Genomic DNA, 26827 nt, shown 5'->3' on the forward strand with positions numbered 1-26827 from the left:
TCTCGCGAGATCTTAAGAGACACGCCCCTCTTATGTAGCTATAAATCATTTTGTAACAGCTCAGTGTGGTTTTCTTGGAGGTGATATTCTTCAGTATATTTGCGTAGTCAAAACATAATATAAATAAAATAATAAAGTTCTTATATATGTCGAAATAACTGTTTAATAACAAAGTGGGCGGAGACTAATTGGATATGTAATGAGGGGGCGGTGTTTCATAGCTTTGATAATCTGTGGAGCTTTTAGTTCAAGAGTTGGCTTTCACACGGTGACTGTACAGAGTCCACTGAACCAAGGGTTGGATTTTTAAATGACTTTATTCATAATTTTGTGGTATAATCTTCGGAAACAGCTGTAACAACAGCATATTTTCTGTAGGCTATTAAACAGAATGCAACATTTTGGTATAAATATGAGCTTTTTACAGTGTTTTTATGGGTATTTTTACGTTCCCTGTTGGTCTTTTTGTTTGTTTGTTTTATTTCCTAATGCTTTGGGTTGTTTTCAAGACAATGGGGAAAGATTGTGATTATTTATTTATGACTTTTGAAGAAAGAAAAAAATAAGGTTCAAGATAGACTGTTTAAAAAAAGGAATTAGCCTATGAATTAATTAGCCGATAAATTCGTTAGGTAGGCTATATGTTTTTTGTTTGTTTGTTTGTTTGTTTGTTTGTTGTTGTTTTCAAATTAAAAAGTTAGGCCACTATTTTCTGTAGACTAGCTACATTTTCCCCGCAGTTTGTTCCATCTGATTCATTCCTTCCTTTTGTATTGAATTTAAATCGCCGACAAATATCTGTCAACTATCTAGCTATGATTAAAAAACAATTAAAACGTAAAACGTTGTAGACTATACATAGGCATGCAATCTCATGTCTCTTTTGGACCCCCTCATGGAGCCAACATGGTTAGCCTAAATTAAATGTGTTTCTTTGCAGGGTTAGAGGTCAAAGTCAAAGGTGAGGTTCGACACACGGTCACTCTGTGACGATTCACAACACGACTTTCAACATGATTGTCCGAATAATTTACAGTGTGAAATAAACGAAATTAATGTGGACTTTAAATTCACATTAAACATGCTGGAGGAGAAGTTTTATCCAGCTAAATAAGGACAGAATAAACGAGTTCAGTTTAATTTAGAGAGAAGCACGAACACTGTAAAACACGATAGCCCTATTAAGTTATTTGAACTTATTTATTCAATTGTCGTGTTCAAAGTTTTCAAAAATTAACCTTAAAAGTAATTCATTGACTACTATTTTGTGAGTTGAAACAATTGAGTTTACTCATGTTTGCTTGAGTTTATCACTCTTTGAATTATCCACAGTAAAAATGCAGTTTCAGGCAAGATGCGTATCGTTCAAGCAGAAAGCAAACTTGTGCTGTAAGTCACAATATCTACCCGAAGAATTCCATGTTGGTCAATTTTATAATTGGAATTATCAATGGAAACACACACATAAAGAAGCGTAAATAGATGAATATGATTTGAAACATTCGCAGTCAAACTAAACTGTCGACATTTTTAATAAGCCATTTTTTTCTAATGCACTACACTGCTGAAATGTGGTCATTTTGTTTGATTTATTTCATATTTAGTCAATTGTTTTCTTTCTAAATTATACATTTTGTTAGACTGGCAAATCCGTAAATGATTCTGAACTGTAAGGGCAATGTGAAGATATTTTGATGTCCAGTAGGGGGCTCACTAGAACACATGGACTTACGTTCATATGGATTTGCCCTACGGAAATTTTTAAAAGCAACGAAACGAATGTAGCCTATATGTTTCTTTGTTTTGCGATACAGAATATTTTAAAAATAAATTCATATAGGCCTATTTTCTACTTTTGTTTTATGTTGCTACTTTATCAAATGCAGTTTAAACGGAGATAATTTCGTTGCCTCTACGTGTATTTAACGTCCATTGGTCCAATTCTCACTGAACACCTGCATGAAATACTTAAAACTTAACTTAAAACATATTTCCTATTTAATTAATTGCCAGCTACTTTTCGTGTGCGTTACTCGGCGTGGCGTTTCACAGTTATGTCTGGAGAAACAAGTGTGAGTTTAATCTTCAATTCCTCGGTACACGGTATTCAAAATATTTCCCGTGGTCGGATCTCCGCGCCGGGCTGCTGCTGCTGATATTCGGGGGCGCGTGGTCCAGGTTTGCATGTGACGTCAGGGCCCGGTGACGTCAGAGCCAGTGTCTGTGTTGCTCTTCCCACAGGCTCTTCGTCCAGAAGTTATTAGTAAGCTCGGGACGAGGCAGTTTCCCATTCCATTTCCTCATCTGTAAGCCTTCTGCCTTAACCCTCCTGTATGGTGGATATTCTACCCCATCCTTCTTTCTTGGGTGATATGGGGGATCATTCCAAAAGTAAGTGCTGGGTGTTTGTTTTGCAAAATTTGTTCGTCATTGCGCAAGAACTTTGAATAACCTTTATGCAAAATTAGTTTTACTGTACACCGAGACAATATAATATCATTAAATGTCTAAAAACATTTCCTAAATTTAAAAAGGCATGATTTATCTGCACACAATATTTTGGTGCAACCTAAAACACGAACCTATATAATGAAATAACAAAGGATTTTGTGGTCTAGTGGCATGTCAAAAGAGGATGTATGAAACACGAGCTATAATCTTGCATATTTACACGACGACGGTGTTTGGGGGGGCTAAATAGACTGTCCTACCCTTAAGAAGCGCAGTCGGAGGACACTAATCCCTGCTTTCCATATCCAGAGAAGTCTGGAATCGCCATGTGTGTAGGCTGTGGAAGTCAGATCCATGATCAGTACATACTGCGAGTGTCCCCGGACCTGGAGTGGCACGCAGCCTGTCTGAAGTGCGCAGAATGCAGTCAGTACCTGGATGAGACGTGCACTTGCTTCGTCCGGGACGGCAAGACTTATTGCAAGAGAGATTACGTACGGTACGAGTCACTCTATATTTGTGATTTCACAGCTTTGGAATTTCGTCGAGGCCCTCTTTTTCACAGATTCTTGACCCAAACAGATCTAGAGATATGAGGAAAACTCTGCATGCTGTTTTGCTTTATAGAGTAAACTAAAAAGATTAAGAGTGCTTTTAAAGAACCTTTGTTGCTGAGGGAAAAGTATAGTCAATATACAGTATACAGTAGGCTAGGCTATAGTACAATAGTAAAACATAAAAAAATATCTAGGAAACTGTAATTCTGTTTCAACTAAATGGCAAGTATACATGCAAATATTTGAGTGTTTGGTTAGGCTGATATATTGCAGTCATGTTTGGTTTAGCTTTGCCATGCATGCTTGTTTTCTCTGTTTGTTCAGTATTGTTTTGAAGTTTGCTATGTAAAGAAATATAATTTCGCTGGTAACACTTGTATCACGGATATTCTTGATGAAGCATTGTGTTCAATGTGTCTTGTAACACACCTTATGCTCTCGTAAATATATGAAAACTCAGTTATAATACACTATTACATATTTATAGGAAGCTTAAATTTGTAAAACTAATTCAGTTGTCAAACACGTTTACTCCGATTCTAGGAATATATGCGTAATGTAACTGCTTGCAATTATTCATGAAAGGATAAATGTATGTAATACGTATCTATATCTATATCCTATATTATTCCTTTATAATTAATTAATTATATATAGGCCTATACTTGCTTTAAGAAAAGAGTTATAGTTGTGTTTACGAATCACGATCCGTATTTCTCGGTCTTCAAGTTGGAAACGAACAGTAAAATATGCAAATGTTTCTTCTGGAAATTGCAGATTATTCGGGATTAAATGCGCCAAATGCAACATCGGTTTCTGCAGCAGTGACCTGGTGATGAGGGCCCGGGATAACGTGTATCACATGGAGTGTTTCAGGTGCTCGGTGTGCAGCAGACATTTGCTTCCAGGAGATGAGTTCTCTCTGCGGGATGAGGAGCTGCTCTGCCGGGCGGATCACGGGCTGCTAATGGAGCGCGCTTCAGCCGGGAGTCCCATCAGTCCCGGAAACATTCACTCCAACAGGCCCCTGCACATCCCAGGTAGTAGTAATAATAATAATAATAATAATAATAATAATAATAATAATAATAATAATAAAAATATCGAATATTAAGAAAAGTATTATTAATAATAATAAAAAACAATGCTAGTGTTCAAGTTAGGCTACACATAATTTTTGTCTATATTTATAATTCATTAGGATGCCCTAGTAACAACAATAACACAATATGTAGCATACACAAATGAAAAGTGTCACAATAATAACATGTCTAATAATAATTTAGTTATTGTAGTTGTTGTTGTGAAGTAACTATAAGCGCCATTATGAGATTCCTGACTTTAGTTCTCTGTTACAGTTAATAAGCTTGTGAAATTGTGTTAACAGACTACCGAGTGGCTTTTGTTCTTTTGCTCAGTCTAATTTGAAGTTATTTGTTTTCGTGTTAAATCCCTCATGGCATTTACTTATAGCTGCCTGAGATTGTTTGAGGATATTTCTGATTGAATTAACATGACCTGGATTTAATCTGAAACCGTTTAATGGTTGAAAACAGCGATATATATATATATATATATATATATATATATATATATATATATATATATATATATATATATATATATATATATATATATATATAAAGAAATTGCAATATTGCGATCTTTAAATAAAAATTTTCTTGGCTGTTAGATTGGTAAGATATGGTTATCAGATATCAGAATGTTTTCCCCTTAAATACATTATTGATTAAATATGCGTCAAATTTTATTTTTTTTAACGTTTAATTTCGAACTAAAACTGCATTTTGTTCATTTGACTTAAATAAACAGTTTAGCCTGAACTAATGCTTTGAAAGTTGACTTAACGCGTAAACAGCATTAAACCATACAAATGTTCTGTTCGATTATATGTCACTACTTAACCCTCTTATTGCTCTGTAAGATGGTGCACTTATTGCATGTTATACTTTTATATCCCATGTCGATCCTTCAACATTTTGCACATACAGCAAAGTTGAGAGCATATTGAAGGCCCTAAGAGGTGTTTTGACTGACACGCACTTGGCTACAGACCGATGTGTGTATGCACAATTTAACCTTCAAGTAAGCGTGCTCTTCTGCAGTGTGTCTAAATAATGAAATGACCTCTCAAGCCGAAAAATGATTTACACGCATTTTATTCGCAGAACCTGTGCCAGTTCGTCAGCCACCTCACCGGAACCACGTTCATAAGCAGTCTGAGAAGACCACGCGTGTGCGGACAGTATTAAACGAAAAGCAGCTTCACACTCTCCGGACGTGTTATAATGCAAACCCGCGACCGGACGCGCTAATGAAAGAACAGCTCGTGGAAATGACCGGCCTGAGCCCACGCGTCATACGAGTGTGGTTCCAAAACAAACGCTGCAAAGACAAGAAGAGGTCCATACTTATGAAACAACTACAACAACAGCAACACAACGACAAAACGGTAGGAATATCAGTTTTGTAGCCTACTAAATTCTAACGAGTAATGAGAGTCAACGAATAGTTTTAAACTTATTTTGACTCTGTACTCTTCAAATAACATTTCTTCAATGAAAATATTCCTTATAATTGAGCCGACTTTATGGTTCTTCAGAGACTAAATAGTTCTTGAAGTTACATAGCCGAAATTTTGGGGTTCTTATGGTATATATCTCGAGTTCTTCTATGATATTCTATGGCTAGTTCTCGTTCTGTCCTTTATTTTTTTTTAGCCCATGTGAACGTTGTGTAATAGGCATATATGTCTAATATCTATCTATCTATCTATCTATCTATCTATCTATCTATCTATCTATCTATCTATCTATCTATCTATCTATCTATCTATCTATCTATCTATCTATCTATCTATCTATCTATCTGCACTCGTGCGTTGGGTTCAATGAATTGTTCCAGATATATTATTGTGATTTTTCAAATGATTTTGAACACATGAAATTCCTACCCAAAGTGATAAGCCTCTTTGAAACTGAAATATGATAGCTGTGTCGCTAAAGTTTCTCCTCAACCTTTTGCAGAATCTTCAAGGTCTCACGGGAACGCCTCTGGTGGCAGGCAGCCCGATTAGACATGACACCACAGTCCAGGGAAATCCTGTAGAAGTTCAAACCTATCAGCCTCCGTGGAAAGCCTTAAGCGAATTTGCCTTACAGAGTGACCTGGACCAGCCTGCTTTCCAACAGCTGGTGAGGACTGCCATCCCGGAACATTTATTACCAAGCCTAGGCTATGTGCTCCTCCATGCCATGCCGACTCCTTTTCTTTAATAAAAATGATCAATCATATAATTTAAACATTTTCAAGATAAAAATGGCTACCGACTGTTATAGGCCTAGAGCGTGGCAATTATTTCAATCATATAATTTAAACATGTTCAAGAAAAAAATGGCTACCGACTGTTATAGGCCTAGAGCGTGGCAGTTATTTCAAATTGATATTTTGCAGCAGGCTACAACTACTAGTTTCAAATGAGCACCGTATCGTAATAATTTCACAAGTTTTAGGCTACATTTAGACCTATATGTAGCCTTTTCGTTAAGGGTTTTTACACGTTTCAATGTCTACTTAAGTTATATTAGGCTAAAAAGTTTGTCCGAACTCTGTAGCAACAGTAGACATCAATAGCCTTTATCGGGCGGTACATCGTGTATATATATATATATATATATATATATATATATATATATATATATATATATATATATATATATATATATATATATATATATATATGGGCGCGAAAAGAGGCTCACGAGATCGCGCGAAATATCTGACAGAAATTCCTTTTGAAAAGTTGATACTCACACTGGTTATTATCTTTATTTTTTCTGTTATTTAACACCATGACAAAGTTGTGTAGGCTAATGTAAATGTCATCTGCAAATCATATGTAAAATATGTCATTTAATCAAATTTGGGCCTGTATATTAGGCTATAGTCTCAGCATGCTGTCGAACATCATCCTATACTGATTCCCAACTCTCCCCCTCACCCTTCTATAGGTGTCATTTTCCGAGTCGGGTTCGCTGGGTAACTCGTCTGGTAGTGATGTGACCTCTCTGTCATCGCAGTTACCCGACACCCCCAACAGCATGGTGCCCAGTCCCGTGGAGACGTGAGAGCCCACCGGAGACTCCTACCCGAGCATGCCCTCACCCGCCCTGCATGAAAACCCATCACCTCACCGCCTCAAACGGAAAAAAGGGATTAACCAAGATGGATTTAAACAGTTTGCCAAACGGAGGAGCCTGTCCAAGCGACTTTGGGGTTTCCAGACGTGTTACAAAACTGTTTTTAAAGCATTTGGACCGTATATCCAGGACGTCCAATGGAATATGAACACGTTATTTTGGTTTTGATTATGGACCACTGTCAACCTTACGAAAACAACAGTCTTAACAGTGTTTATTCAAGACCATCATTGTGTAGCTTTATGAACAAGTGGTATTTTCCATATGAGACAAAAATCAACTTTTTGTCTTCATGCGCATGATCTCTCCGAAGATGTATAAAACTGAGCTGTAAAATATTTTATCTTAACGAATGGATGACAGATTGTATAAACTCCTCGATTTAAAAAGTAAGTTATTGTTATTTATTGTCAGGACAACCGTCCATACCAAAAAGTGAGAAATTACAAATAAACAACGTTAAATGCTGTTTATGTCTGAGGAAGCCTGCATGAAAAGACAACCATATCATGTTACCTTTACATATCTTTTTATAACAAGATGAAAGACACTTCATTTTCAATACAAAGGTACTGGCTAGGACGGGAAATAACTGTCCAAAGGTTTAGTAAAAAGTACTAGAGCAACGTAAACAAAATGAAATTGTGAATAACAGTATCGTGATATCTGAATTGACTCTGAAGGGAAATTTTAATTTGCTTTTAAATACAGACGTGCATTATTGTTTAGATTTTTTTTTTTAAATATGTGAAATACCTTTATATATATATATATATATATATTTATATTTTTTTTGCATTGTGTTTTTGGAAATTATCACATTCATAGATCAGACGGAATATTTTAAACTAATACTGATAATTCGCATTATGCAGAAAATGTTTGTTGTTTTGGGGAATAAGCTTCTTATCGTGCTCTTTCAAAGCATGGTTCTTTATTAAAGACTATTGAGCAGCAAATAGGGTTTTTGTATCGTTAAAAGGTGACCGTTTTTAAGTGATAATTATACAAATAAAGTCTCTTATCTGCTGGCTAATCACGAATAAAGATCCATTGATAGATGGACGCCATAACACGATTACAGATCCCTGATCTGTCACATTCAGCCCTTTACGGAGGCTTCGAATGAATATACATCTATCTAAATATCTTGCCGACCGGATACTGAATGAGTAATTGAACCCCTCCCGTAGTAGTGATCAATCTCGTGTTGCTCGTAAAGCTGTGAGTCTAGACGGAGGACAGGGATCGGCGGCCGCTTATCTGCGCTCGGCATCACCTGCAAATGATCCACTGAATGGAAGCACAACAAACCCGAAGCCACCTCTCTCTTAACGGGACTCCCTTTCGGCAAACGCACCCTTGCATGTCCAGGTTTTATTTTCATTCCGAGTCAGGAGATATAGCCGCTGGACACCAGAAGATCAGACCAAAATCACTGCGGGCCATTGTGGCAAGATAATCCTGTTTGTCAAAACTAAACTCTCTAAAGGATAAGCAGTTGTAAGGCATCGTTGTAATTTGTTGCTACGCTTATTTTTCTTCATTTTCTGCAATTAATTCACGCATTTAAACATGGTTTTGTTTACAATTATAATCTAGTTGATTTTTGTTTTTTTAAATAAATGATAATAATTTTTTACACTTTAAGAGCCTGGGGGAAAGAAAAAAAAAATCACAAAAAGGTGTTTTGTGGCTTTCAGTCCATAAGCTTTGAGACAAGTGTTCTGCTAAACAATGTTGACAAACTTACTTTTAGTGGATATTATAGTCTTTTTCTTCCTGAAAATGGAAAAAAAAAAAAAATAATGTACTTGGTTGATGACTCATCCTGCACTCCTGATTTTTGTCCAATCAAATTCTGTTTAGAATGGCAACGCCCCTCCCCCATTGCCGGCAAATGACTAGCAAGTAGCAAATCATTCAGATATAATATATACCTATATATAACGTAAAAAGAAGTATGCTATTGACAGTGACAACATTCATTGTCCGCTCTTTTTAACTGTAAGTGTTGTAGATACTAAGAAATAATTAAATGGAGGTTAAATGTGCGGCTAAAAAGCACCTGCAGTGTTAAACACCTACGTATTTCACTTGACATTGCTAACATGGCGGATGTATGTCAGTTGCCATATATTTTCATCAATGTTGGCTACCACACGATACATAGCCTACCTAAGAGCATTCTTTAATAATGGTGGATAAATACTTTTTCGTCGAATTTAGTAGGCTATACATTGAAAATATTCCGACGCAGCCATGCTTTGGCTTGCTAAAACATGGCCTTCCGCATGTCCGGCTCAAGCTTCCTGATTAAATAGGAAATATGTAAACACACACAAAAAACTGCCATAGTCACGCGATTTTATAGGGTCTTTGGGAAAGAAACTATTAATGTCTAAAAATGTTTCACCGAGTTTTTGAAATGCTCTTTATTCAAAATCTAAAAGCAAAATCTCGCAGCGATTAGATACGCAAATATAATATTTACGTAAATTACTGAATTGCGATAGACATTTTGTCATTAATCTTTTATATCTACTATTTAACTATTTACCATCTCTAGACACCTTTCCACAACACTAAGGTGTTGAGGCGTAGGCTAAGCGATACAAGAAAGCGTTCCGTGTGAACGTGTTGATTCTGTTCTGCAAATACGACAGACAATAAGAACAAAGATTTCATTTAAACTAAAGCCTAAACCGCTTATACCCACCTAAAACTTATCACTATTCGGTTGCCTTAAGTAGACTAGCCTACTTTGCTTCAGAAAAATGCAAATCTTAACTGCTTTTATTAGAGCTTAAAAAATGAAACGCAAACTATATCGTCATGTAATTTGAGAAAGCAGTGGTCTTCTGGTAAAAAAAAAAAAGCCTATTATATATAAATATAGAAAAATTAGTTGATTTTTAATTGCTAAACCGTGTGAATATATGATCCGGATTACAGCCCTTTAAATCAAATGAAATTAAGAAAGCTTAATTAGATTCAAATAAAACACCTCTTCTTCTGAAGGACGACGGTTTGGCGACATTCACCACTTATGATGGATGCTTTAAGGAGAAATAACGATTCAGACGTCATGGCCAGAGGTCAAGAGCCACATCTTGGTTTAAATTCCGCCACTAATTTAATTATTTAGGTCTAATTAAATAAACGCACACTTATGCCAAGTTCATATTTGTATAAAACAAATATTTAAAGCCTTTACTAATTACGACTCTCTCCTGTCATTTTAATAAAAATGTCAAAGTATTTAGCTAATTTATCGAAAAACCAACCTAACATTTGATTTCTAAACTAAATAACTAATACATGTCCCTTTATGGAAATGTGTCATTTCATACGTTCAAGTTTAATTAACTCCTTACAATTAATTTAGAAATCCACCACAATTCACCAGCTCAAAACTTTAAATACAACGAAATAATTTATATCCAAATATGCCTGTGTTGGATGCTGACAACAGGCAAAAGATGTCAAACACATTCGGAGCTTTTCTTCCGTTTTTACCTGTTGTAAGAACATTCAATAGCCTTAAAAATATATTTATATTTTTACATAAATTGTGTGTTTAATAAAAAGAGCTAAAATTGGCAAGGCATACGAAATAGGAATAAATAAATATTACAACGGTACTTAAGTGATTAAAATTTAACAATATTAAGTTTAAGGTAAGATAAGCAAAATAACTTGACATTTTTCTTGAACACATTTTATCTGTTTAGCGAAACAAACATTTAAATAAAAAACAAGCGCTCTTTAAATAAAATCTCGAAGCACTTTATCATGAATAAAAACCCGTAATGTAGGTTCATAAAATAATATTCTGAAATTGATTTTTACACACATTCCCACACTGAAAAAAGCGCAATTTTCTCAAAAAAATGACATTGTTAATCACTATTTCTTAGTATGATGCGGTTGTTAATTATCTCTAAATGCTGTATTTTTACATAATAAAAACCCGCTTCTTCTCACTTCCACAGCCGCAATTCTCAATTAAATGTAGAAAATAAGAGAAACATTTCAGTGAATGCAAGAGACATTCAGACAACAGATTTAGCAAATTCAGTTTCTTAAAACGAACATAATTTATTAACTGACAGGACAGAAAGGGCCATAGCGTTCCTATGCTCGAGTTCAGTCAGCCAAAATCACGAGAACGTCGAGATCTCAGATGGTTTCGGAATGGCAAATAACGGAATGGTCTATAAAAACAGCTTAAATTGTCACATATACACCCACTTCAATTTCAAAGCCCACCAAATAGATCTCACATAAAATACATCCATTTTACAGGATTGAATCTAAAAGCAGTGTTTTAAAAGTCTCGGGCAATCCAAGTGAACTTAATATTTGTTTTTTTCACATTTGAACTTCCAGATTTGGTGTAGAACTAGAAGTGAAGTTCTTGTGAAACTGGAAGTGAGTCTGACCCAGAGGCTCCAGCGCATGTTGACACAGCGGTGTATTGAGTGACTCACTCAGAGCCAGCGCATGGAGCTGCAGTGAGTCACACAGGTACAGAAAAGACAGAAACACTGTATATAGTCTGAGTGTTTGTGAGAGAGACGGATGGAACGGAAGAAAGTAGGCTGTTTGTGGTGCCCCAGGGCCAGCGAGGACCCTGGTTAGGAGGCCACAACCCTTTTACAATGCCGTTTAACCCACATTTCAGGTTCCAGCTCCACTGCATTTCCCAGCAGATAAACTATTAGAGAAATGTTCTATTCAAAACATCACAATTATGCATGGGAGTAGTGTAAAATGATGTGATTGTAAATATATTTCATGTACATTTTTTTTTAGAATTTACAGTAGGATCCAAAAGTGTGAGATCACTTTGAGGTCTGAGATTTAAAATGTAGTTTAAACCTGGAAATAAACAAAGTATTTAAAAATATTAAGCAAAGAAACCTTATGATGTCAATTTATAAAAATATTTAAGATGCTGCATTGTTTTTATAGGTCTCTAATCATATGAACAACCCTGAACTCCTTTGTACAGATAGTCTTGCTTCCATTGAAGCTCACGATGCTCTTTAGATCATCTCAAATTGTGCTGGAGAACATGATCATCAGGTTTGACAAACTTCATGTTATTTAGGCAAAATGGAGTCAAACCAAATACTAAGATATTCTGAAATTCATGTACATTTTCATTTAAATTTCTTTATACAAATGCTTATACTGACAAATGAAAACATTAAAATAATAATAGTAATAATAATGTAATTTCAATTTAATTAGTGGTTTTTGACTTTTGGACCCTGCTTGTCCAAAAAACATATTCTGGTAAACAATATGTTTTTCTCGGTTACAAATGAAAGAATACTCTGATTTTGCAGTATTAAATATTTTATTAAACTCATCCGTTTCTTAAATTAAATTTTTTAAGTGCTTCAATACACTGAGAAAATGACAGAAAACAGGTTAACAAGGAAAAAAAATGTGTTGAAATTGTGTATAAATTACAGTATAAAAAAGCGAACAAGCAAAGAAACACAACAACAAAAATTAAAAATCATATGTCAGCTACAGGAAAAAATCTTCCTCTTTATGCACTGAAAAAAATTGGAACATGAAAACCAACGGATGAGGTAACTCGTCATTCTCCCTAAATTAAACGAGGGCTTCTGTTTATTCTACTTCATTCACCAGTATCTTTTTATTTACAAAACAATACAATATCAGTCAAACTCAACAATTAAACTAAGCAAATCTATCCGAAAACTGTCTGTTTAGAAAGAGATTCTGTTTTGTCAAACACAAAATCACTGAATGTGTCCAAAAGTGTACTCAAGGTAAAATCCTGTAAACATTCTATTGCTCATAAACACATGTGTGACAAGTCAGTTTTTTTTCCCTTAGTGTGTGCTAACATATATGTTAATATACAGTTACTGGATAACCACTAGGAAAGGCTCACTACTGATTGACGGCTTTGATGAAGGTCTGTCTTCATTTGTACCCTAAACCCCCTCCAGCACAGTTTTGCATTGTGGAATATACATTTCCTTTTATTTTCAATGTGTCTAATGTGCTTCTGTAAATGACTACACTCATTCGCTCACTCCTCCTGCTTCTTGAGGAAGAACTGAAGTGCGGAGTCCCACTGGTCTCTGGGGAAGCGGTTGGAGAGCTCGCAGTAGTCCAGAGGAGCCCAGCCCTTCTCTGATGAGGAAAGATCAGAGGTTTAAGGACTGACACAGGAAGTAAAGCATTGAATCAATGCCAGACAGAAGAATCCTTTTGTGAGCAATAAAGTCCTTTATTTTTAACTAATGCACTTTAGAACAGAATATGGGGATTTCTGGATCCATTTGACAATTGTAAACATTTAGACAATTCATCTCATTTAAAATGTATATTTAAGCATATTTTCAATATATGCCTAAAGCTGGATATTGTCAGTCATGCATGCAAAGATATATTGAGATTTCGCATGAATGACTTGTTTTTCCTCAAATTTGGTGATTATAGCCCCTCACCTGGTTGTGAAGCTTTGCTGTCCGATTGGTTCTCATTGGTGGCACAGTCCTGGATTACACAAAATTAACAGATTTCATTACTTATTCTGTTTGGAGATGCTTGTGGAGCAAACATTTCTCCTATCCCAGATAAATATTCACTTGTTTCTTCACTATGACTTTTTTTTCCTCAAAATTGGGTGATATAAACTCGCAATTCTGACTTTATAACACAAAATTGTGAATTTGTATCTCACAATTCTGAGAAAAGTAGTCAGAACTGAGAGAAAAAAAGTCAGCATTGCAAGATATAAACTCACAATTGCGAGAAAAAAGTCAGAACTGCGAGAAAAGTCCGAATTGTGGGATATAAACTCGCAATTGCAAGAAAAGTCAGAATTGCGAGAAAATAGTCATAATTGCAGGATATAAACTCGCAATTGCAAGAAAAAAGTCAGAAATGTGAGAAAGTCAACTGTGAGATATAAACTTGCAATTACGAGAAAAGTCAGAATTGTGAGGAAAAAGTCAGAATTATGAGAAACTCACAATTGTGAGAAAAAAGTCAAAATTGCGAGATATAAACTCGCAATTGCGAGAAAAAAATCAGAACTGCGGGAAAAAGAGTCAGAATTGCGAGAAAAAAGTCATAACTGCGAGAAAAAAGTCTGAATTGTGGGATATAAAGTCGCAATTGCAAGAAAAGTCAGAATTGTGAGAATAAAGTCAACTGCGAGATATAAACTTGCAATTACGAGAAAAGTCAGAATTGTGAGAAAGAAGTCAAAATTATGAGATATAAACTCACAATTGCGAGAAAAAAGTCATAACTGCGAGAAAAAAGTCTGAATTGTGGGATATAAAGTCGCAATTGCAAGAAAAGTCAGAATTGTGAGAATAAAGTCAACTGTGAGATATAAACTTGCAATTACGAGAAAAGTCAGAATTGCGAGAAAAAAGTCAAAATTGCGGGATATAAACTCGCAATTGCGAGAAAAGTCAGAATTGCGGGAAAAAGTCAGAATTGCGAGATATAAACTCACAATTGCGTGAAAAAAATCAGAACTGCGGGAAAAAGAGTCAAAATTATGAGATATAAACTCACAATTGCGAGAAAAAAGTCAGAACTTCAAGAAAAAAGTCTGAATTGTGGGATATAAACTCGCAATTGCAAGAAAATTCAGAATTGCCAGAAAATGGTCATAATTGCAGGATATAAACTCGCAATTGCAAGAAAAAAGTCAGAATTGCGGGGAAAAGAGTCAGAATTGTGAGATAAAACTTGCAACCTTAAAAAAAAGTCAGAAATGTGAGAATAAAGTCAACTGCGAGATATAAACTTGCAATTACGAGAAAAGTCAGAATTGTGAGGAAGAAGTCAAAACTATGAGATATAAACTCGCAATTACGAGAAAAGTCAGAATTGTGAGGGGAAAAGTTAGAATTGTGAGGAAAGTGTCAGAATTATGAGATATAAACTCGCAATTGCGAGAAAAGTCAGAATTGCGGGAAAAAGTCAGAATTGCAGGATATAAATTGGCAATTGCGAGAAAAAAAGTCAAAATCGCGAGATATAAACTCGCAATTGCAAGAAAAGTCAGAATTGCAAGATATAAATTGGCAATTGCAAGAAAAAAGTCAGAACTGTGAGATATAAACTCGCAATTGCGAGAAAAGTCAGAATTGCAGGGAAAAAGTCAGAATTGCAACAAAAAAAGTCAGAATTGCGAGATATAAACTCACGAGAAAAAGTCAGCCTACTGGCTGAACCAATAGGGCTATTTTAAGTTTGGATAAAGTGGATAAAGCTTTTGTCATTCTCAGCAACTGATGTCAAGGTGCAGGACATCGTTAGTCTTTCCACTGTTTGAATAAGATGACGATTCCCTGTCCTTGTTGGAGTAAGAGCTAATCTTTCTGTAAGTAATGGCAGCAGCGGTGTAGTGTGGAGAGCGCTGTCAGGAAGAAGATGAAGGGAGAGGGTGTTTACAGGAGGCTCAAGTAGTGGCAGGTAAATCCACTCAAACAGACAGAGGAAACCATCCATCTGAGCGAAGGAAGCTGCTTCTTTTAGGGGGGTGTTGGGGGCACTAGCAACAGAAAGGTCATGGGTTCGATTCCCAGGGAATACACATGTAACTTAAATGCACTGTAAGTCGCTTTGTATATAAGCCAAATGAATGTGTTTACAATGTAACGTGTAAATGTTTTACTAAATTGTGTAATATAGCATGAAATCTGAAATTTGGTCATGATTTGGTTTGATTCCAATTCAATTACTGTGTTATGATTTATAAAATATGTTAAATGATCGCTAGGATACGAGAAAGTTAGAAATAGAAAAATTATACACTTCAAATTTTGTAACATACTGAATTATATTGAAGAATCTATTAGGACCATATTTGCAAAGGTTGCTTGAGTAAAACTTAAGTGGAGTTGTGTCCATCCAAGTTGCAAATTTATGTGAAAAATCTAAATATCGCAAAAAAAGTTTGCGAATAAACTGCCGTTTCAATCCCAGGTGGTCCAAGATTTGATTTTGAAGGTGCGATTTACCTGTATGAAGGTGGCCAGCAGCACACAGCTCATTTCCTGTTGCAGGATGACCTTGTTCTGCAGGTTATTGTAGCAGGCGCAGATGAGCGAGGGGAAGAGCACTTTGATGAGTCGCGGGTGGCTGAAATACTGGAACGGCAGCTGACACAGTTTCTGCAACACGCTGGGCTGGCGGCCAGACTGCACAATCACCTGGAACACACACAGTGACAGTGAGCGCACACACACGCAACCAGTGAGGCCAAAGCCACAGCCAGCTGTAAATCAACCCGCCCCTCTCTGCCCGTCCCACACGTAAATCTGCCACTAAAACAACACACAAACAGCCATTAAGAGGAGAAATAGAGGGCAGTGCCTCCCAGCGCACAATTACACTCCATAAAACACAGACAGGGATGCCTCATCCACTTCTGCTGAGCATGTACGCTGAACACACACAGGTTCAGATTTGCCCCATGGGAGGACACACTTGAGCTCCGTTCCAAAAACTAGTGAGCTGCCTCGCTATCCACTTCCTACCTAGGCAGCATTGAAATGGACATTGAACCTCATTAAGTGACCAATTTGGAACATTTTATAAAAGGTAGTAACTTGCACTACACAAATTGCACACAGGAAGAAGACTCAATTTGCAACTGATTTCAATCAGCTTGTTAAAGGCACAATATTTAAATTTTTCGCCACTAGAAGTCGGCTATTCAAAACTTGAGGATGCCGAGTTTGAGTGTGGAATCATGGGAGATGTCGTCTTCACCTCACAGCCAGGGCAAAAGAATCCGATGGGACTCGGGCAGAAATCATGTTCATGGATGAGATTATTAATGTTACTGTAGTATGAAGCAGAGCATGAGCGATTGCTAATGAGAGACGAGCACGACACATGGCTTGAGAGCATTGAGAACTTTTATTATGCCGCAGACGTCGCTTCTACTTCTTCCGGTCAAGCGTATATGTGGTAACGCAGCGCTGTTTATCATATTAGATACACTTGAGTGTGTTGAAAATGATGTTATAACATGGGTTCGCTTGGCGGCTACTATGCTTGTTGCACACTGAAGTTAGCTAGATCGATATTAGAATATCATATTAATATAATCAAGAAAACGAGATTCAAACAATAAGAATGATTGATAACACTGAACAGTTGCTCCCTTGTCTAATAAAAAATATATTAAAGCGTCTTTGGTGTTTCCATGGTTTCTACAAAATAAAACTGGAAACCGAGGGTAACACAGGTATGATATCATTGATAGACGACGCACGGACACGTTATTTCTCAGGATTTAAACATTCTTGGAAACATCTGGGATAATGTAAGTACACAAGTCAACAAAATATATAACATTGTTCTAGCGGTTTTTGGACATTTTAATCCAAAAATCGTACATATTGTGCTTTTAAGTCTGACGTCACGCATCACTGTTGCTGGGTTCAATTGCTCTCAGATGCCAAAACCAAACAACAAACGACACCAAAATACACTACCGAAAAATCATCCATACCGAAATCTCATATGGCCAAACTATGATTCATCATTAATGAATTGTTAAAATATTTGTGTCCAGGATGTGATATGAATAACTACTTAAGCGGATGATAAAATAGTATTCTCAATTGAAGTTAGTAGAGGCTTGGATCTGGAAACATTTCTTACATCACAACTTAAGCAGGTAGAGCTTGGCGTTAGCATGCTGCTAAGCTAACAGCTCCAAATTTTGACGATTAAGAAAAAGCACACAAATATTGGTTAAAACAGTTAATCTAAAACTGATTATTTTGGCACTGAACTATTTCTTTTTTATCAACAAAAGTCAGTTTTGAATAAAATTTGTTATTTTTCCCATCTCTGCCATTTTGGATGTATTATTTTTTTACTGTATTCAGTTTTCACTGAAGCATTGTTTTATTCACATAGGATACATGCGATGCTGCCACAGAATCTGTCCAACAGAAGGTTTTTTGGGGTACACCTTTGCGTTAGAAGCACAAAATTGTGGCCTTCATATGCATCTTCGAAGGTTGTTAGAAGAGCACTGTTTGTCGAAACTGACGAATGTTGGTTATTCACTGAGGTTCATGTCAGTGCAACCTCTTGTCACAACCTTTGAGAACCATCTATTCTATATTAAGGTCTATAACATGCTGAAATGCATGTTTGTGGATCAAGTTTTGGTGTTGAACCTTGTGCAAAACATGCAAACAAGCACAGTTCCACTTTAATAAATGAAGTAATACCCATAATGGTGTTTGTACCGGGTCTATGGCCCTCTCTGCCTTCCCATTTATCACTACCTTCAATCACTCCATCAAAATCGGCCCACCCCTTAGAATTAAAACCAAATCACCGCAGGCCTGGACTGATTAAATGCAAAGCCTGGGATGGAAAAAAAAAATGAGGCATAGCCCCTAAATGCTACAAGCTTCCGACCGGGTTGGGGAGCCTGGGAAGACCCTTGGCTCCCGGGAAGGGAACCAGAGAGTTGGGAGGTCACCACAGTAAATCCTGACTAGAGGGATTTGGGGGAGAAAGACGAAGAGAGGGAGGGGGTGTTAAACAGTCCCTATTACAGGTACACACATCCGTCCATTGCTGCTCAGCCCCAAATGCAAACCATAAGGGAGGGGTGACATTCCCTGGGAAAGGGGTGACATAAATTACCAGGATTTACAAGATTTTAAAAATACTCTTAACAATACTCTTTCCATCGCATTCTCCGCTTTAATAATCCCCCTCAAGGGTTTAAGTGCATGACAAACAAAGCGATAACTCACTACTTTTATCATTTAAAAGGTGAAGCGCCTTAAAATCTAGTTCTACAGCAGTGTTCAAAGGCTTTAGGTCCATGTCACTCTGTATTAGGAACTGTTTAAAGATGCCTGACCGAAACAACTAAAACAAACCACACTGAAGCCCTTTAATGGTACTCAGAGTTGGACTGTAGACTAGCCCCGGATTGTCCGGCCTCAGTTGACCAAACAGCATGATTCAGAAGCTTTTTGCAAGGTTGAAATTAATGCTCTTACTCTGCTACTATGGAACTAATGGTGCAAAACATCTGGTTGTTTTCAGCGTAGGAGCTGCGTAGTGTCAGAATGGTGGGTGAGATGAAGGAGGGTCTTTTTTCGGCCAAACGCAGAGAGTACAGAATCAATCTCTCCCATCAGTTCTGGACAAGACTAGGGAGTAGTAGAGATACTGCTGTATTTCTAATCACTCATGAGATTGTTAAAAATTACAAAGCTGCAGACACACCGGGTACCCGTTTACCTCATGGACCCTTGGCACCTTCAATGGGTATACAGAACTTTGGATTGATTACTTGTCATAAAACAAGCTGACAGCATGTAAGGTAATGCGAAGAACTTCTCATAGGATATTCAATCAGGAAATCGATTGGGAAGTTGTTATATGCATCATATGTAATAATAAAAGAAAATGTGTAAGTAAATACAGATGATTTTTTGGTAGATCTTCGCCAGTTTCACTTCGCACGTAAACATTTTTAATCAGCTTATTCAATATTTAAACATCTGACAAACACTTTTGACATTAAAAGTTAAATGATGTTGATGTTCATTTCAAAATCTATTTTGTTTGTGAGTTGTCAGTAGCTAGGTTTCCATCCAAACGTAAAGCGAATCTTTTCAAAGTTCGCAAAAAAAAAAGAAAAGAAATGTGAATTAAGTGCGTTTCCATCAAGTTGTTTGAGTGGATGATGGTCATAGTTGCTGCAGAGCACCCATGGAAAAACAAGATATTCTCCATTAATTTTATCCCCCCCCCAAAAAACAAACAAACAAAAAAACGGAAAAGTATGCAATTTGGCATAAAAAGCACGCAGAGCGCTTCCTTTATAGTCATTAAAAAGCTGTCCCTCATCTTAGTTCATCGTGATCTCACAAATTTGTTATAATAAACAAAGCTGACTGCACAATGAATTTCTTATTTACATAATGTCTACACTATTTATGTTTTGCATGCATGGAGAAATCAAAATCCACTCGCTGCTCAAAAAACACTGGAGTTTTTTTTCAGTGCTAACTTCTGATTGGCCACTGAGTTCAAGAAATCAACAGATACCTTAGTGACTAGATACATTGCTCAACGCTGCAAAACACGTTGTAAATAGAAACTTATGCACTGGATCGTTTGCCAAACCAATATGCTATTATTACAGAGAAAATCCTAGAATCCTAAAAATACAGATCCTAGACCAGTAGTTATGGGTAGCTTTTCCCTTTAAAAGCAATCAGAAGTAGTAGCAGGCAGTGGTTTAAGTGAGAAAATTTCACGCTAGTCTTGTGATTTTCTCTTCACGAAATCATCATGCGCACAATCGCACGGAGAGAAAGACACAATGGAGTGTCGGCACCCACCGGCATAAACATAAATCGGCGCCTATGGTATTGGTAACCTAGTAACCAACAGTAAATAAAACATCATCAGCGGAAACAGCCGATTAGTCACGTGGGTTTAGTGTTCGCTATGTCAGAATTTATTCGGCAGATTCGTTTCCATCTCCCATTATTCATATGAACTCTTTTTCGCCAAAAAGTCAAAAACCACCTCAAGTGAGCGTAAAAACGTTTTTGCGAATTAAGGGATTTTTTTTCCGAAATTTGCATCACTCCTTTCTGATGCAATACCTCAAAATGCGCATAAAAACAGGGTGATGGAAACATAGCTAACATGTTGATATGCCCCCTTAAAATCTGTATTTATAAATTTAGACTGTCTTGTTGTAAACGAAAACAAACTCAAAAGGGCAGAACAAATTTGTAAATCGTTTGTGAAACCATTCTTTCCCAACGTGAGAGAGTACGAGTGCGTGTCCATCTGTGGGGGTTGTGGTTTTGTGGACATTCCGCCCCACAAATCATGCAGCCATCTCATAATCCTTCAGCATGCGGTACTTCATCTTCACACAACTAAACAATGAGCCCCCCTCAAGTGTCCACTGAGGGGAGACGTACAGCACTGAGAGAGCAGAGGTTACCTACCGCCCCAACCCAGGCAGTGAACTCACCCGCCTCTCCTTGGCCGAGAGAAATGACCCTGCCCCTAACAGGCCCCAAACTTGGATTAGGACCTCGGCCAAGTCCTCCTGTACCAGCGTCTGCATTCAGCAATTGACACCATAAAAGCAACGGCAGGCGTTTGAACTTGCGATTCCTCCCCCGCTTTAACACAGATGGCCATAAAGAAAGGAAGAGACAAGGCCTAGTGTCTAGTATTGGTCTTAAGTAGAGAGCACTGGAGTTTTCATATAGGGCCACGCTTTTACGGGCGGCCCATTACATAACTTCCAGCCTGTCAACTGAAAACAAAGGGAGCATAAAGTTAACGCAGTGAAACGCAAACATGCACACTCTGAGTGGCTCAAGGTGAAGAGGAAGGAGACCTGTGGGCCAGGGGTTTGTTCTTTGATGAACACTTGATAAGACGGCGGAGGAGAGACGAATGCCGACAGTAAAATTGATGGCTGTTAGGTTGTGTGGAGCCATGGTGATAAAAAAATAGTCTTAAAGTAAAAGAACTTACTGGTGTAAATAGATGTTTCAATCCTATTGGACATGAGGGCTGAATGCAAATCCGAAATGTTTTTCTCCTATTGTGAAATGTGTATTACGACTATATCCGGGAAACAAACTGATTTCTGAGTTACTGTATTTCTTATAATAACGGAAATAAATTATGATTATTTGAAGTTGGCCCTTGAGAATTATTACAAACATGACTGTCATGAAATCTAATTTACATGAGGAGGGACGTCACATTTACATCAAAATGATAACTACATCTACTTGGAACTGAAACCAAATGCCAAATGGGCAGACTATATTTTCATATAATTTTTTAAAGCCCCCAAATATGATGTCCCTTTTAAGGGACGCCCTTGCAGCCATATATATTTTCATGTATAAAGACCCATTTATACTATGAAAAATAAAAATAAATGTGTGTAAAATAACAAACAAACAGAAACAAAACTATATTTATATAAATATAAAATAATAGAGTAATTCTAATTTAATAAAATAGAAAGCAGTATATTTATTTATTTTATTTATTATTTTTATTAATTTATTTTCTATTTATTATATTTATTTATTTATTAATTTATTTTTCCAAACAACACATGAGCAATTTGCTTTATTTTAAGTTGTTTCACAAATGGCTATATTGCATTTTTTTCCATAATTTCGCAAAGTTCAACGTGTTAAGCATGATAAAATAGGCTCAGCACTCAAACTATTTGTGTTAGCATTGCTAGTGCATGAGAAAGCTGTACGGACATCGAAATAAATCTGTGATGCTTTCACTGTAAATCCAAATAAATTGGCAAAACTTAAAACATTTGAGGTAATCAGTTACATCAATTTTAAGTTAAGAAATTTAAAGTTTAAGTAAGCTGAACTTGCAGATTTTGATTTTTGATTTTTTTATCAAATTATCATGTAATCTGGAAACTTGGCTAGATGTAACTAGCTTATTCGATAAATGTTACCTTGCTAATTGGTAACAATGCTTTGATAGCATTAGTATAGCATAGCACTTGCTAAATGAATACAGCAATATAAAACATTTAAAGGGTTAGTTCACCCAAAAATGGAATTTCTTTCATTAATTACTCACCCTCATGTCATTCTACACCCATAAGACCTTTGTTCATCTTCGGAACACAAATTAAGATATTTTTGACGAAATCCGATGGCTCAGTGAAGCCTGCATTGCCAGCAAGAAAATTAACACTTTCAGATGCCCAGAAAGCTACTAAAGACATATTTAAAACAGTTCATGTGACTATAGTGGTTCAACCTTAATGTTATGAAGCGACAAGAATACTTCTTGTGTACCAAAAAAACGAAATAATGACTTTATTCAACAATATCTAGTGATGGTGATTTCAAAACACTGCTTCATGAAGCTTCGATGCTTTACTATCACTTTCAGTAAACAAGGCTTCGTTATGTCATAAGTGTTTAAAAATTTCAATTGTTCACCACTGGGGGGGGGGGGTGACTTTGTCAGTTTGATACACGCTCAGAACCACTGAATTGAAACAAATGATTCGTAAAGCTTCGAAGCTTCATGAAGCAGTGTTTAAAAAAGCTCATCACAAGATATTGTTGAATAAAGTCATTATTTTGTTTTCTTGGCACACAAAAAGTATTCTCTTTGCTTCATAACATTAAGGTTGAACCACTTTAGTCACATGAAGCGTTTTAAATACATCTTAAGTAGCTTTCTGGGCATTGAAAGTGTTAATTATCTTGCTGTCAATGGAGGCCTCCCTGAGCCATTGGATTTAATCAAAAATATCTTAATTTGTGTTCTGAAGATGAACGAATGTCTAACGGGTATGGAATGACATGAGGGTGAGTAATAAATGACAGAAACTTTCATTTTTGGGTGAACTAACCCTTGAACATATCTGTTAATCTTGCACCAAAAACATTATATAACACTTAATTTTTGCATTTACTCTCACTTTTGAGTATCATGACAAAGCATGCTGGGAAATGGACATCCCAGCCCAGTTTCAGTTAAATTTAAGTTTGTCTAAATTAAAAGAAACAAGTTCATGAAACTCAAAACTATAAAACAATTCAGATTACTTAAAAAGTATCAGTTTTGTGAACTCAAATGAAAGTCTTAAGTACTCATAAAAGTTAGTTCGATTGAACTAATTTGTTTAAATTTGAGTTGGCTCTACTCAAACCAATTAATTATTTTGAGCATTAGGGTTTACAGCGTGAAAACGGCCTAAGTGTCGTTTTTCAATATAAACGGGAGGAGATGACGCAGGTGTCCCATGCTGCCAAGATACCTCAGCAATTTTTCGTTAGGCCCGGGATGTCCGTACTTTCCAAACTACAAATCTATGGCTCTGCCTTAAAGATGTACCAAACCGAGAGGATGAGAGAATGTTCGCGCCGCTGATAAGACAGGAGGTCTGCCTACATACGAGGATGCAAAGAGAGCACTCAGAAGAGGAAGTTATGGCTGAAAGGCCTTATCTGAACAACGCCTACCGCCCCCTCTTAACCATCCATCCAGACAACCTGACGGCGACTGGTACACAGGCGTAAACATAAAATTAAAAGACAAAAAAAGATCTGTTGGTTTTCATCTCTCAAAGCAGAAAGAATGTTTCTTTGTCATGAAAACACCATTAAAAACGGCTCCGCTCGCCAGTGCATTGGCAAAGGATCACTGACATACTACTGTTTGCTTAATAAATCAAGTGTCATCTTCGATCCTGAGAAAGATAATATTTTCTTCTCGAGACGCCATTCGGACCTGGATCATGCTCAAACAGAGCATTAGATGCAAATGGAGCCCTAAACTGAAAGATTTATGGGCAAACAAACAAAATTATACGGATGAAACCCGGAAAGAAATTGACAGAACTCAATAGTATGTTCAACCTGAATTCACCCTTTAGGTAGGGCGTAAATAATCCTCACCGCCATCAATCACATCTGTCCGCCGGCCACGTTGCAAGAAACTCAAAAGGCGTTTGGTGAATTTCCATAACACTGGCCTATGGTGGTCTGGTCCATCTAATCAAAGAGGGTTGGGTTATCACTGGGGTAATGGACTGTTGAAGGATGCGCTTCAACAACAGTTAAACCAGGATTAGAAGCCCAGGAACAACACTAGGGTTTGAGGGCAAAGGAGATAGCCCTGAACTTGTAGGGAAGAATCAGACACGTGAAGGAGAGAAAAAGAAGGGAGTGAGAAGATAAGACAAGTGAGTGTGGTGGATTGGCTCAATCTGGCACTTTTGGAGGTGTAGGGGCTACAAGCTAAAGGGGGCTAAAAGGGTTGTTAGCCATCACCTCGCTATCTTTGCTAAAACACCAAGTGTATAGATAATAACATTTTCATCTGGAAGCACCTAGAAACTAAGAGTGAGGAAGTTTGATGACTGTCTGGACAGTCATTTTAACTTAGAAATAATATTGTTTTGCCTTGTTCAATTTACAATAGAATCAACTAATTATGCGACATAGATTTGAATTAGCACATTAAAGGGGAGTTGATGGGCCCCATTGACTTCCATAGCATTTTTTCCCACACTATAGAAGTCAATGGGGGCCCATCAACTGTTTGGTTACCCATATTCTTCAAAATATCTTCTTTTGTGTTTAGCACAAGAAAGAAACTTGAAAAAACTTGAGCATGAGTAAATGATGACAGAATTTAAAATTTTGGGTTAACTTTCCCTTTAAGTTATTGATGGTCCACAGTTTGACAAACGAAACAAAACAAAACGAAACGAAACGAAACGAAACAAAAAACACAAAACAAAAACAAAGTAACATGAAAAGTCAACAGGAAAATTGACTTATTGACTGAAAATCCATGATTTACACCAGTACATTAAAACAATGAGTAAAAAATTATTTGCCTTATATATATATATATTTATTATATTTTAAGTCTCTTATGCTTACCAAGACTGCATTTACAGTATTTGATTAAAGCAATATTGTATATCAAAGTAATACAGTAATATTGTGAAATATCACTATGATTTAAAATAACATTTTTATTTTATTAAATTTTAAAATGCAATTTATTCCTATGATGTAAAGCTGAATTTTCAGCATCATTACTGCAGTCTTCAGTCACATGATCCTTCAGAAATCATTCTAATATGCTGATTTGCTGCTCAAGAAAGATTTCTTATTATCATCAATGTTGAAAACAATTGTTCTGTTTAATATTTTTGTGGAAACTGATACATTTTTTCAGGATTCTGTGATGAATAGGAAGTTCAAAAGAACAGAATTTATTTGGAATACAAGTTTTTGATCAATACATCTTTTTTGATCAAATCAATTCATCCTTGCTGAATTATAGTATGCATTTCTTTAAAAAAAAACAAAAACATTTGAGCAGTAGTTTATGTGACATCAGCAAAACTACAAAGTAATTTATTTGATGAAAGGTTACAAAGACATTTGTAATTTGTATTACCATTCTTTGATGAATTGTTCACAACAAGACTGTGTGTTAAAATAGTATAAACAGGCTAAATTTTGATTTCATGTTGACTTTAAACCATATTAAAAATGAATTTCTCTTTGCTGTTGGCCATTATTCAAAAGCCTTTATGCCCCCCCTTGAGTACAAACAAACTTCCTATCAGCCATGACTGCATATCTCACACTCTAAATGGCTTTGTGGGTGAGGGTCTGAATAATATCCATGTGGAAAGAACAAATGTCCCCCAGTAGTTTTTCCTGCCTTTATGAGCTGCATTATTTCTCAGATGCACACATGTAAACACAGGCTGGCTGAATGAGAGCGCAGCACTGCGAGGCAGACCAGGGTCAGCGCTGGCTTTGTCTTCTGCCAGTGCTTACATTAGTCTGAAAAAGTCAAATATTCCCGCTCCAGTCTCCATTTATCCTGTACGAGGGCCGTGTGGATATATACCAGGGCCCCTGACACTGGCAAGTATCCCACTGGAGAGGGGTGGGGCCGTAATGCCAAGTTCTATGCTGATGTTTATGTCATTTAATTCAGTTTCAATGTGTTGAAGTG

General features: G+C 36.6%; 2 protein-coding genes across 2 annotated transcripts in view; one reads left to right on the plus strand and one right to left on the minus strand.

Moving 5' to 3' along the window:
• The first annotated feature begins 2234 nt into the window (after positions 1-2234).
• isl2a (ISL LIM homeobox 2a) lies at positions 2235-7649 on the plus strand. Its single transcript, XM_067379979.1, has 6 exons — positions 2235-2391; positions 2761-2950; positions 3786-4048; positions 5198-5481; positions 6056-6223; positions 7040-7649. The coding sequence occupies exons 1-6, from the start codon at positions 2334-2336 to the stop codon at positions 7154-7156; spliced, it is 1080 nt and encodes a 359-aa protein (XP_067236080.1). The 5' UTR covers positions 2235-2333; the 3' UTR covers positions 7157-7649.
• Positions 7650-12584: 4935 nt separating this feature from the next.
• scaper (S-phase cyclin A-associated protein in the ER) overlaps positions 12585-26827 on the minus strand; it is a 141795-nt gene continuing 127552 nt past the window's right edge. Inside the window, exons 29-31 of the mRNA XM_067380065.1 lie at positions 16267-16458; positions 13729-13777; positions 12585-13411 (exon numbers count right to left, since the gene is read on the minus strand). Coding sequence (XP_067236166.1) covers positions 13308-13411; positions 13729-13777; positions 16267-16458 — 345 coding nt within the window. The 3' untranslated portion in view covers positions 12585-13307. The remainder of the gene's footprint in view (positions 13412-13728; positions 13778-16266; positions 16459-26827) is intronic.

The sequence above is a fragment of the Chanodichthys erythropterus genome, chromosome 24 (genome assembly GCF_024489055.1).
Source record: "Chanodichthys erythropterus isolate Z2021 chromosome 24, ASM2448905v1, whole genome shotgun sequence".
Taxonomy (NCBI): Eukaryota; Metazoa; Chordata; class Actinopteri; order Cypriniformes; family Xenocyprididae; genus Chanodichthys; species Chanodichthys erythropterus.